This window comes from Liolophura sinensis, chromosome 7, assembly GCF_032854445.1.
Source record: "Liolophura sinensis isolate JHLJ2023 chromosome 7, CUHK_Ljap_v2, whole genome shotgun sequence".
NCBI classification, from domain to species: domain Eukaryota; kingdom Metazoa; phylum Mollusca; class Polyplacophora; order Chitonida; family Chitonidae; genus Liolophura; species Liolophura sinensis.
In genome coordinates, this window is record NC_088301.1 from 41,212,930 (window position 1) to 41,226,241 (window position 13,312).

General features: G+C 38.8%; 2 protein-coding genes across 2 annotated transcripts in view; one reads left to right on the forward strand and one right to left on the reverse strand.

The window, feature by feature from the left end:
• The first annotated feature begins 1,041 nt into the window (after nucleotides 1-1,041).
• LOC135470921 (melatonin-related receptor-like) lies at nucleotides 1,042-8,574 on the forward strand. The gene is made up of 2 exons (XM_064749970.1): nucleotides 1,042-1,285; nucleotides 7,766-8,574. The coding sequence occupies exons 1-2, from the start codon at nucleotides 1,042-1,044 to the stop codon at nucleotides 8,572-8,574; spliced, it is 1,053 nt and encodes a 350-aa protein (XP_064606040.1).
• Nucleotides 8,575-9,813: 1,239 nt separating this feature from the next.
• The window catches only part of LOC135471282 (DDB1- and CUL4-associated factor 1-like), a 38,449-nt gene continuing 34,950 nt past the window's right edge, over nucleotides 9,814-13,312 (reverse strand). The window contains exons 35-37 of the mRNA XM_064750450.1: nucleotides 13,156-13,254; nucleotides 11,801-11,894; nucleotides 9,814-10,342 (exon numbers count right to left, since the gene is read on the reverse strand). Of these exons, the coding sequence (XP_064606520.1) occupies nucleotides 10,233-10,342; nucleotides 11,801-11,894; nucleotides 13,156-13,254 (303 nt within the window). The 3' untranslated portion in view covers nucleotides 9,814-10,232. The remainder of the gene's footprint in view (nucleotides 10,343-11,800; nucleotides 11,895-13,155; nucleotides 13,255-13,312) is intronic.

The window sequence follows — 13,312 nt, forward strand, 5'->3', positions numbered from 1 at the left end:
CATTAATAACGAGTAACATTATGCCTGGAAAGACATGACATGCATGTAGGGTTTGTGCGAATAAGAGAAATCCTCATCAACGGTAACAGATGGGAGACTACTCCTACAACACGACAACCAAGCACAAAATGCAACCCATAATTTACTAACGTGTCATTGCAAATAAATCGTATCTAATGTACCTATTCAGATTGTGTAATTTTCTAAACACGTGCATGATCAATTCTAGAATATTTCACTTAAACGACGGCGGCCAGCATTGTGGTGGGAGGGAACCAACCAGAATCCGAGGGAAACTCCACTAATAAAGTAATCAATAAAAACTTATAGAGAGATAAGCTGCAAGAACTACCAGACATTTTGGCAGATTGCAACAGCACAATCAAATCGATAAAATACATAGGTGATAAAACTGAGCTCGGGAATTTATAATATAATTCAAAGGACAAATTCCGGTAAGGTACCCTTGAGATGGTTTTACATCTTCGGGTAACACTTTACTTGTTCACATATTCGGGTAAGTCATGTAAATGTTTAACATTTTTGGGTAACAAGCATTTTATATTTTCAGATATAATGTTTTTACAAGTTCTAGTGATTTTAGAAATCCTGTCAATTTTTTAACATTTTCGGATGATTTTACATTTGTTGGATACTAGATATGAGCAGTCACATCACCGCCAATTCCCATGCAAATAACATTGTACTGGGAATTCCTTTGTAACATTATATACTTGACATGACGTGACGATTGTATTGGCAGCAGCCCGAGGCCTCCTCGTCAAGATACTGGCCCTTGAGGCGATCTTGTTAAGAGCTGTCCGCCTATGTAATCATTGAAGGCTTATATCCAAAGTCGTCAACTTTACACTGAGATCCATAGGTTGGTCATCTGTATAGTTGCTATACGTGACATAACAAGTCATTCTGACACTGGCGGTCAAAGCAAGAAGCATCCGATCGCAGACACATATTGTGTTAAACGCACTTGTAGGGACATCGGTCCTACTGCCGGAGAGACGTAGGCTTGTGTTCAGCCAAATGGCGAATGTAACCCAGCTTAGTTACGGAAGATACCAGTTCGTGGAGACCAGGGCCGAATTGGCGATCCCTTGTATTGTCATCATTACACTGGCATCTGTCATTGGGACATTTGGTAACAGTCTCATTTTAACGGTATTGATCAAGTATCGAGGACTGAGAAGTACAGAAGCGATTTTCATTGGGAACCTGGCTGTCTCGGATATGTATGTCACTTTGGTAGCGGATCCCATGAGTGTTCTAGGTAAGAAAGATCGCAATGATAATGCAATTGATAAAATTAGTGGAAACCGATTAATGTAATCATGCAAGTAAAAGTTTATTTGATGCATCCTTAACAGGCTTCGGGACCGGTGAGAGGTCACCCGCCCCCACGTGTCTGTATCTCGTGGAGGTGGAAGTTACATAGGTTCGGCCTTGGAGAATTTTATAAACATGTTAAATTTTGAAATTATTTGGCACTGAGGAATAAAAACTGTCCCCGAGAATAGTTAAATGTTTCCACGATGACATCAGTGGAATTCAGTGTTAGAATTTTTTATATACCTTAATCAATGCACAACCAATCCCACTAAATCTTTCTGATAGCTGCACAGGCCAAAAAATGGACAGAACGTGTCTTCTAGGAGTGTACTTGGGCTTAAGGACTTTCGGCTGGGTTTGCTTTGATCTTTGATATATCCCTGCAGATTAAAACACCTCCCTACGCTTATAGTGTTGGTTTAGCTATGGTGGAAGAAAAACTCGTGCATCTTTGAATTTTAGGTGTTTAATTGTCAGTTGAAGACTTACAGATGTGTCCGGAACCAGTACATCTGTAGGATCTTCAACTGTATAATACCGGAGTAAAAATTGTCCTCAACGGACATTACGTCAAGTGACAATTACGTCAACGTGCATTAAATATGACAGTGAATCTATAGCCAGTCCACTTAAAAATATTACTGATAATACGATAAAGCACGATAAAGATGTCCAGGAGATGTTCCCCCCGAGAACTGTGAAGCCGGGACAGCGGTTGCTTCATTACATGTATGTGTACGAGAAAAAATATTAAAAACCCAAACTCTTTTCATTCCATCTATTTGCTCATGTTCACCACGTTTAAAGGCGCAATGTATTTGACATAGAATGCTGCGCCTATTTTATTTTTTCACAACGCATCGTTAGACGGTTTTCTCATAAAAGGTGGGAGGAAGATTTATTTCCAATCCGGCATATATAGAATATTTCCCAATGATCATTTTCACATTTTAAACATTTTAAATTAAAAGAGAAATCTATTAGTAGAAAATTTATACTTGTGATTCAAGATAGTCCTATATCGTCCCTAGAGCACATTTTCAACGTGTGTGACTTATTATAACGTCGCTACCATAATCCCATGTAACATTACACACCCACTAAGTCATTAAGAAGCAGGCTTAAGCGGGAGTCAGTGGTTTAGAATATCAATTTTACTCTCAACCTTGTTCATCCCTTGTGTGGTGTTATGTATAGATAGGCTTAAGGATTGTGTTTGATACTTAATGCACAGTAACTGTTTCCGGTGGTAGAGAGTCTGCCAGAAACTACATCCTGTTGTAGAGGCATAATAAACCCAGTAAAAGTACCGAATACACCACTTGTATGACCCTTTACAGAAGCGTGTCAATCAATCTCGACAGCCTATAACTGTAGGCCTAATGTACGACTGCTTTACATGCCTTCACTTGATATCAGAATCTCGATTTCTTTGCTTTAATGTTTGCCACACGTAGACAGGCCATTACAAAGGAAAGGAATCATCCATCGCGAACGCCAAAAACGAAGAGTCTCCTCTCTTATGGTTGCCATCCCACATAGTAAATAACCTAAAAGTTAATTGAATTTCGAGTGCCCAACATAACTGGACCAGTAAGTATAACAGAAGCATACGCCCCGAAATAATACAAGTACGTTCTATTGAAAGAGACCATCTTTTAAATTATTGACAAAAAACAATCGGGGCGCGTTGAATGCAAATGCATTGCATAATGTACAGAGGCAAATATTCGAAGATACGATCAATTCAACTTATAAATACGCACAATTGCTTTGAAACTCATTATGTAGTTAAGGCAACACCAATTCAAATTGTTGTTTTAAACGCAGGGCCCGAGGGAAGCCCACGGCCATCCACAGATAATAGCGCGGCAAATATATATTTTGTATTTAAACCTTGATAGTGATTTAGTACGAGTTAGAAATTTGATTTTTTCGGGCACTCAAAACTGATGACTGATAATTGTACGCATCTAATCAGTTTTACTATACACGTGTTGTTCCTGTATGCCAGTTGATGTTCACGTCGCCTAAATTTTAGGGACAAAGCCGTTATGGTGGGACACCTGTTTTCGTCTGGTTAATAATTGTTATTCGACATACTATTGAAGTTTTAATATTTCCAAAACTGCTTCAGGTAGAGACACCTACACTGAAAGTCAAAAGTTCTAATTTCCGCGTGCAAATTTGGCCTTTGGCCATTTTTCAGTTTTTTTTTTTCTTCCATTTCCCCCCGATTTTATCGTACAATTATCTGAACTCTGAATCCAAGTATGGGAATACTTTTTACCGAAAGTTTCAAGATTTTACCGGACAAAAGTCAATAAAACTCATGCAACATGCAGCTGTGCATGCCTTATGTCTGTAAACGGAACCGTTTTGCGGTTATTTCTGGATATTTTGAAGAATTGATATGGAATTTACCATGCCAAGTTCATAGGCGCATGTCATGTCTGTCAGTGGAACCGTTTTAAATTTATTTCCGGATATTTTGAAGAAATAACATTTTCCCGTGTAACATGAAAGCTTTCACAGCTACAACGATTGTAACTGCGCTTAACTGTAGCCGATGATCTAGTCTTACACAGGTATGTCGACAGGCTTAAGCTACGATCAGTATATTTTTTCCTGTGATTTTTGAATCATGGAAACTTTGCTTTAGACGGTAGACGTGTCTTACACAGAAATGACATCCTACGCCTCCGATTAGCTTGATATGAGGTTTTCAGTACCGGTACAATAGAGCCGGTCGATAAGTGAACAAATTTGCTCACTAAATTATGCAGTACAATACAAGAGAGCCAAAATCTGAAAACAATGTATTCTTTCTTTGCCCTAGTTTTCAGTACTCTGATGGAGTCCTATCCATAAATTCCTGTTCAGATTTAACTTATGATTTGCCATTTGTATTTTATCTCCCTTTTCTCCAAATAGCGTGTCTGGACCCCGACAATGCTGTTGGCTACCAGTTTAATAGTTAGATATACTTACCATTCTTACCTTCAATACATAGAACACACTATCTATCACCACTATTACCTTCAATGCCTAGAACACATCCTGTTAGCTATCACCATGCTTACCGTCAATACCTAGAACACATCCTGATTCTTACCTTCAACACATCCTGGTAGGTGTCGCCACTCTTCGGTATTTAGAACACTCTTCAGTACCTAAAACACATTCTGGTAGCTATCACGATTCTTACCTTTAATACCTAGAACACATCCTGGCAGCTATCACCATTCTCACCTTCAACACCCAGAACACATCTTGGTAGGTATGGCCACTCTTCTGTATTTAGAACACTCTTCAGTACCTAAAACACATTCTGGTAGCTATCACGATTCTTACCTTTAATACCTGGAACACATCCTGGCAGCTATCACCATTCTCACCTTCAACACCCAGAACACATCTTGGTAGGTATGGCCACTCTTCTGTATTTAGAACACTCTTCAGTACCTAAAACACATTCTGGTAGCTATCACGATTCTTACCTTTAATACCTGGAACACATCCTGGTAGCTATCACCATTCTTACCTTCAACACCTAGAGCACATTCTGGTAGCTTTCACCATTCTTACCTTTAACAACTAGAACACATCCTGGTAGCTATCACCATTCTTACCTTCAACACCCAGAACACACCCTGGTAGTTATCAGTACTCTTACCTTCAACACCTAGAACATGTCCTGGTAGCTATCACCATTCTTACCTTCAACACCTAAAACACATCTTGGTAGCTATTACCTTGCTTACCTTCAACACCTAAAACACATTCTGGTAGCTATCACCATTCTTACCTTCAACACCTAGAACACACTCTGGTAGTTCTCACCACTCTTACTTTCAACACCTAAAACACATTCTGGTAGCTATCATCATTCTTACCTTCAACACCTAGAACACACCCTGGTAGTTCTCACCACTCTTACTTTCAACACCTAAAACACATTCTGGTAGCTATCACTTTGCTTAACTTCCATACCTAGAACACATTCTGGAGGCTATCACCATGCTTACCTTCAATACGCAGAACACATTCAGGTAGCTATCACCTTGCTTACCTTCCATACCTAGAACACATTCTGGAGGCTATCACCATGCTTCCCTTCAATACGCAGAACACATTCTGGTGGCTATCACCATGCTTACCTTCAACAGCTAGAACACATTTTGGTAGCTATCCCCATTCTGACCTTCAACACCTAGAACACATCTTGGTAGCTATTACCATTGTTACCTTCAACACCTAAAACACCTTCTGGTAGCTATGACCATGCTTACCTTCAATACCTAGAACATATTCTGGTAGCTATCACCATGCTGACCTTCAATACCTAGAACTCATTCTGGTAGCTATCACCACGCTTACCTTCAATACATTGAACACATTCTGGTAGCTATCCCTACTCTTACCTTCAATACCTTGAACATGTCCTGGTAGCTATCCCCATTCTTACCTTCAGTACATGGAACTCCTTCTGGTAGCAATCACCACGCTTACCCTTCAGTGCCTAGAACTCATTCTGGCAGCTATCACCGCGCTTACCCTCAGTGCCTGGAACTCATTATGGTAAATACCACAACGTTCCTATCTCCTGACAAACCTATAGTTTACTTATTTAAATTGTGTTTAAAGCCATAACCGAGCACCTTAGCTACGTAGATAACGATATCATTTACTTGAAGTCTGGTGATAGGACATATCTTGAGAAGCCAAAGTTCCAGCAACGTTGGCACTGGCAGTTCAAAGGATAAACCATACACTACAAAATCCAGTGTTCATAGTACCCTTATATTTGAAGGCAATAAATTCCCACAGGAAGGTCCGATATCAAGAAATTTTCAACACGTCCGAATTTAAAACACGACAGACGATGGTCCGACATCTTCGAGTGAGTGAGTGACTGAGGTTTTAACGTCAAGCTCAACAATTTTTCAGTCATGACGACTAAACGACATCTTAAATTCAAAATTTTTAACAGCTGGATTACCAATGCTACACAAATGATGGCTTTGACATATCTGCACACCATATATAAGGACGCATTCGACTTATTTTTAGAGACATCGATCACGTAGAGGCTGGTTACACCGATGCTAATGTCTCAGCCAGCTTTCGCTTAGTTTGTGGAGCTTCCACTTATTTGTATGTAGAACGTTCCGCTGAATTCAGATTTCATTTATAGTTCGTATAAATTTAGCTAATTCTATTAAAATGTCAGTCCGAGGTTTAGGAATTTTGTATTCCGTATTTTCGTGAAGAACTCTGTTCTCTGTCAATGAGGTCATTATTTCTTTAAAGGAAAAAGACTGCTAAAAATCGAAGTAGGCACCAATAAGTAGACCATTTAAAACCATGCATAAATATATTTGCATTTATTTTTTTACACGTTTGTGAAGACAGTTAAAGCCACTCAAACATTTGACTGCTGGGGTGGGCTTTATGGACCATACTATCAGAGGTTAAGAACTCTGACGTCACAGGAAGTTTATCCAATTGTTATCACGACAATGAATGTTGGAATAACATAAGATTACTGAAATATTATTCCCAAAAATTCCTTTCTTCTGGTGAACATCAGGAAACAAGGTAACGTGACGTCAGAGTTCCTAGATACCATCAGTATGGCTCATAAAGCCCACCATAGTTTTCAAATATTTCAATGCCTTTCAACACTCTAAAAAAAAATCTGAGAAAATAAATTAAAGTATTTTTACGCATAGTTTTCAATTGTCTTTATGATGAACCTTACTTTGTGTTTTAGCTTTCTTTTACTTTAAATGGTAGTTTGGCGTATGTGTATGTTGACTTGTTATCGTAGGTTACCAGAAGAATGTTAGTCAAGCAGGATTTATCATTATTTGTGATGAATTATGTAGTATCTGATATATGCGTGGCCACTAGTTTCAAGACAGGTAATTAGTTGAGGTATCTACCCAGTTTTTCAGTCGTTGATTTGCATTGTGGGTCTTCCTCTCCTTTTAATATCCGAAGCAATGCGGTTTACACGGGATTTTAACATGGTATCAAACAGTAGTATAGGTCTGAATTTAATGTTTCGGGCAGAAATTAGAACATAAAGCATTTCCTGGTTTCATATACATGTAGGCCTTAGATACACAGATAAATGCCCATTCGTGTCAGGTCACAGAGTGTAATTTACTCGCGATATTAAGAGCCATGTAATGAGTTGTAATGTTTACTTCTAATCTCTTAACAGTATACACAGAATGGAAACGGCGACGCCTGATGGTGTTGAACGGGTTTTAGTATCATCCCAATAGGTCATTACATATCTGGCAACCACGAAAGCCCGATTAAACATGGGTACATAAATACTGGCCTATCTTTTTGTAAAGTGTGCCTCATTTTGGTTCCTGAATAACATCATCAATCTTTTTTATTTCAGCAAAATTAGAAGGAGAGGACTTTTTCGAGATTTATCCACTGCTGTGCAAGACGATTGGTTGCATGTGTACAATCTCCTGTGTGTGTTCTCTACTCACCATCGGCGGGATGGCCTTCAATCGTTACTTCCACATCTGTAACTATTCTGTCTATCGCACCTTGTTCACAAAACGCAGCGTTATCCTCATGTGCCTCTCCTTCTGGTGCACTGGAGTGATTCTAGTACTGATTAACTTGGCCGGTGTTGGAGACCACTCCTTTGACCGGAAGTCATTGGAGTGTATATGGGACAGGATGGCTTCGCGCGCTTTCACTGTTGTCTTCTCGGTCGTGATGGTGTGGATCCCGCTCTGCTCAATATCATTCTCGTACATCAAAATATACCAGCACGTCATGAAGAGCAAGAAGCGGGTCCATGTGGCTACGGTGGATAGTATGACCTTACCAAATGCCACAGGAAACCCCAAACTCGTTCCAAAAGGCATGAGAGAAAGAGATAACGAACGAGGACTTCGTCTGGCCAAGACTCTTTTTGTGATCTATGCCGTGTTCACAGTATGCTGGCTACCCTATGCACTCCTCATCGTCGTAGACTGGAGGGACGAGTTCGCGCACGAGCTTCACCTTCTCATTACGATGACCGCACACCTACATCCATCCCTCAACTTTATCGTCTACTACGTCACCCATCAAAAATTTAGACGCGCATTTACGGACGTCTTTAAGCGATGCGCCCAAATTCGTCACCGGCGCACACAACCAATGGCAACAACTCGCAGTTTTACCAGCAATGATAAAAGTGATCAGTGATGCTCGTGGAGAACGTATTTTCGCTTGCGAACCTTCAACTAAAGCATCAACATACTTTATGGAGGTCTGACAGAAACATACGGATGGTCGGGGTTTTCTCCTCCCATAATGTTGGCCGCCGTACAGTAAGTGAAACGTTCTCGAGTACCGTGTAGAACATCAATGAATAATACAACCTGAACAACTGGTGCTGAGGGAAAGTTGGAAAAACATTACCACCAAGTAGCAGTTGCATGCACCAAGTATGCGCTCTGGGTATGTCCAACACCCTGATAAGATAACTTTCTAGTCAGTACTCCCGAGCATGTGGCCAGTGCCCTGATTTAGTCAGTCAGCATTGTATGTACCTGACCTGTGTATCTACATGTGTAACCAGCACACAGGTTCAGGACTTTCTAGTCAACATTACCAGACCTGGGTATCTGTGTTCATGTGACCAGTACCAAGATTCAGGACTTTCATGTCTGTCAGCACTACATGGCCCGTGTATCCGTGTTCATGTGACCAGCACTCAGATTCAGGAGATTCTAGTGAAGTCTACCAGCGTTCATGTGACCCTCATAACTGTCTGGGGAATTTCCCTGACTGAAGACTTTATAGCTATGAATTTACATAACATAATTCTAACATGCCTAGTAAAAGACGGAGACAAGCTTTAAATTTGCAAATGATGCACATGTATTGAACAATCATTCAAAAAGGGATAAATACAAATATATTCCTCTAGACTATGTAGTTGTCCCCTGAAAGTTTTTTTTTTTTAAAGTTTAATTACATGCATGTCTTTAATGTTTTTACAAATCCTAAACCTTAAATTTGAATAACACTGTAGGTCATCCTAAAACTGGATCAACACATACACGTATATACATACATAAATACATACATACAATATAAATCATATCAATACCCTATGTTTGAACATAATAAGCTGCTCCACTAAACCACCAAGCAATATAACATAATACCTGGTTGTTCTGGATTGCACTGAATGATTGATGGTTAGTCTTTAGAATCGCTGAGAAATGACTTTTCAGGAAGAAAAATGACAACAAATTATCAGTATGTCATAAGAGCTCACTTGTAAAGAGACTCGTGAATGCTAAACTTCAGCTTAATACATGTATATGAAGTACTTCACCCTATAAACATCGATTCTAATACAGGAAAAAGAGATATTAAGTCAGGAATTTCGTAATTTATGGTAATTAATATGAATTAATATTAATATTATCCCTCATAATGTTGTGCTTTACATGTATACAAACTTGAGCTCAACACTTGTTAGGATAATATCTTAGCTTAACACTGCTCTAGATGTAATTTTGAGAACTATGTGTTTAATGCTCACTTTTTCTCCCTCTCTTTCAGTAAAATTCTTTTTTTTCAACTTCAGTTTTGGCGTTAGTATTCTTTTTTTGGGACTTGATTTACGCAACTTAAAAACTTTTATGGAAATGTGAGTTTAAAATGAACACATTTTTTATCAACTTAAGAGCACTTCAATAGCATCTAACCCTTATAAGTTAGGCTTTCTTTTGTGGGAGAACACTGTACAATATCAGGTGACAAATGACTAAACTTTTCTTAAATACTGGCAATATGTTACAGCATAAGCATTTTCTACTCAATTATTCAACAAAGAGAAAATCTTTTAATCAGAAGTCCGCAAGTTCAAAGAGAATGTCATCGTCCAAATCCTCATTTTCTGCATCACTCACGTCTACATCTGCATTGTCCGAGTCCTCATTCCCGCTCCGATCATCTTCTACAATGACATACAATTAAGTAGCTTTTCTTTTTGATAACGATATCACAAGTATAAATCTCTCTCAAAGTTTGTGTGTACATGTTTGTGTGTTAGAAAGGTGTCTACACCCAAGTCCAGTTGTAGTTGCAGATTGCTGGAAGACCAGGCCTTCTAAGATAAGATATGAGGAAAAACCAGCATGAACTGGGCTTTGACTCAAAACAAATGCACTGATAAGAAGCTCCTGAGTTATTGTGCTACTCTAACATATTAACCGCTCAGCCACAGAGGCCCCTTTCCCAAAATAAGGTACAACACATAATGTTCTGGCATAAAGGTAGATTTGTCAAAGATAACCTAAGAAATTTGTCATTTTGACCTAGTATAAAGTTTAAATGGCCATTATTTGCAGACAGCCACATTCCATGAAGTCATGAAACATTATTTGGTGCCTGTGACATTGGCCTTAAATGATAAGATACTCAAAATGGAGTTTCATTCAAATGGAAGAGCTTACTGTGCTAAACTAGTGGCTTCAATAGAAGGCAAACTTCTGTCTTGGCAAATATTACAAGAAGATATCAAATGCATGTGTGTGTCAATACAGTATCACAATATTACTGTGTGATACAGTATCACACAACTACTTTTTATATTTGTTGTGTCATGCTAATAGCTTAGTTTTTCATCTAATCTAGTATATCCAATGTAAGAATTCGATCAGAATTTGACTTTTAGAAGTCAAACAAGCAACAGAGAATAAAAATGGCTGTTACAAATTTAAATTTTTTTTTTTTTTACTTCCATCTCTCTTGAAAACACTAAGGTTTAGTATGTATCGCTGTTTTCTTTCGTTTTAATGAACCTGTTGAGGAGTCCTTCGCTAACAGACTTGAACTATTGACATTCGACTACTGACCTCTAAACCCCACTCCCAAAAAGTAGAATGATTGACACTGTCATACACAAACATTATCATCTAATAACATAGTACAAAGATCTTGCCATTAAATCAACAAGAAAGACCCACATTATTACACTGTCACAAGTATGACTATTTATTTTATGCCTAAGGATTGCAGAGTGTGGGGAGTTAGTGCACAACTTTACCACAGGGGTCCTTGATATGCAAATCGTGAAACTGCATTTGGCAATGTACTTTTGCAACCCTGTGAATAGCTATTGTTGAATTATTTGGTAAAAGACCTCCTTGGTCTTTGATATGCGAATCGCTACCCTGTGACTGGCCAAAAACTTTAAACAAATTGGTCATCGCTACCAGCAGCATCTGGTACCCCCCTCTCACAATGCCTCTCCTTACTTTGTACGGTTAGCTAAAAAATTAGTTAAAATCTACTTTTAGTATAAATGCCACAAGTAAAGACCAAGGCTGGCTTTGTGATCCTGGTGCCAGGCTTCTAGACAAACTTAATAATTAAGAGAGAAGACATGAAAGTTAGCAAATGCAGCACTCACCCTCATCACCAGAGTTGTCGACAGATAGCACCTCGAGGGTGCTGTCATCCTCCTCCTCCTCTTCCTCAAGCTGCTCTTCTTCTTCTTCATCCACCTGTGCCAGAAACGACGACAACATAATGGCTGACAAGATTTCAGAACCTTAAGATACATCCATTGTTGTAGAGTTAACTAAGTAATAAGCGAACAGGTTAACAACGTCAACAAAGTCAGATCCACCATGAATTTATACAGAAAGTTTTGATATTATACTCGCACACATGTACTAAATCTGAGATTAATTTGTCATGTTTAAAATGAGATATCGTGTGGAAACAAAATTTTAATGAACTCAAACGCATGGACAGATGGACACACTTGGACTAATGAGCCATTTGAAGGAGGTGCATCCCTCCAGGGCCATACTCAGCGGGTTGATTGCATAATGGTGTCTATTTAGTTTTTCAGTAAGCCAGCGTCCAGAGTCAGTATTTTTCTTTAGTGTCAGCAGCATGTGAAATCTGAAGTCTGCTTGCTCTATTTCATTTGACGAGAAACGGTCAGGCATGGAATTAAATACCGGTTCCTTATTATCATGAGCATGTGCATTACACATCAAAGGAGCACTTCCAAGCTCTACATGGCTCTAAAAGTCTGAAAATTCAGAAAATACCTCACCTTACTTCCAAATTACATTAGCAATTACACGTTCTGACAAAATCAGCTGCTTTTGCTTTTTTAAACTTTTTTTTTTTTTTTTTAACCAAAAAAGTCTGAAATCAGTTAACTGGAACAACATTCCCATGCCTGACCTGAATGCCCACACAGCAGGGCTCTAATGCCACAATTAATTTATGATGTAATAATGACTTGAGCTTCTGCAGGGTTGATGCTGATACATGTAAATGCAGGGGCCTGGGCTATCTTGTATCCTACTCAGTCAGATAAAGTTTGTGCTAAGCTTAGGCCTGCTTCACAATCCTAGACCAAGAAGCACTGGATAAAAATAAAATTTATTGTTTATATAAAGCTGAATGTCAGGATTTCCTTAATTGATAACAGTAATATTTCACTCAGATATCACCTTTGTCATTATGTGTACATTTTAATACATCACACCCAGCCGATGCCATGACATCAAAAAAGAAACATTTTGTTTGAGGACATTCAAAACCGATCTGTGACATGACGTCATAACACAAGTTTCCGCACAACAAGACAATGAATACAAGACAAGTCTGTGAAGGCCTACAGCGAAAAACATTGCTTAAAGTTGCTCAAACAAACAAACTCATAATATTGTCACACTATAAATAAAAATTCGACTTATAGTATTCAACCTTCAGGGTGCAATATCCTCTGTATAAAACACTGACCTCATCATCATCCTCGTCATTATCCCGCAGTTGGCCTATCTGGAAAAGGCGGCACACATTTGCCTCAAACGTGGCTCCTGTATCATCAATTCCTGGATTCTGCAAGATTAGCCATAGGCTATTAATGCACATTTGTATGCCATTCCCTTTCCACACC

Coding starts and splice junctions, on each gene's coding strand:
- LOC135470921 (XM_064749970.1), top strand. CDS start 1,042: ATGGCGAATGTAACCCAGCTTAGTTACGGAAGATACCAGTTCGTGGAG. Junction 1,286..7,765: donor GGATCCCATGAGTGTTCTAG/GTAAGAAAGATC, acceptor TTTTTATTTCAG/CAAAATTAGAAGGAGAGGAC.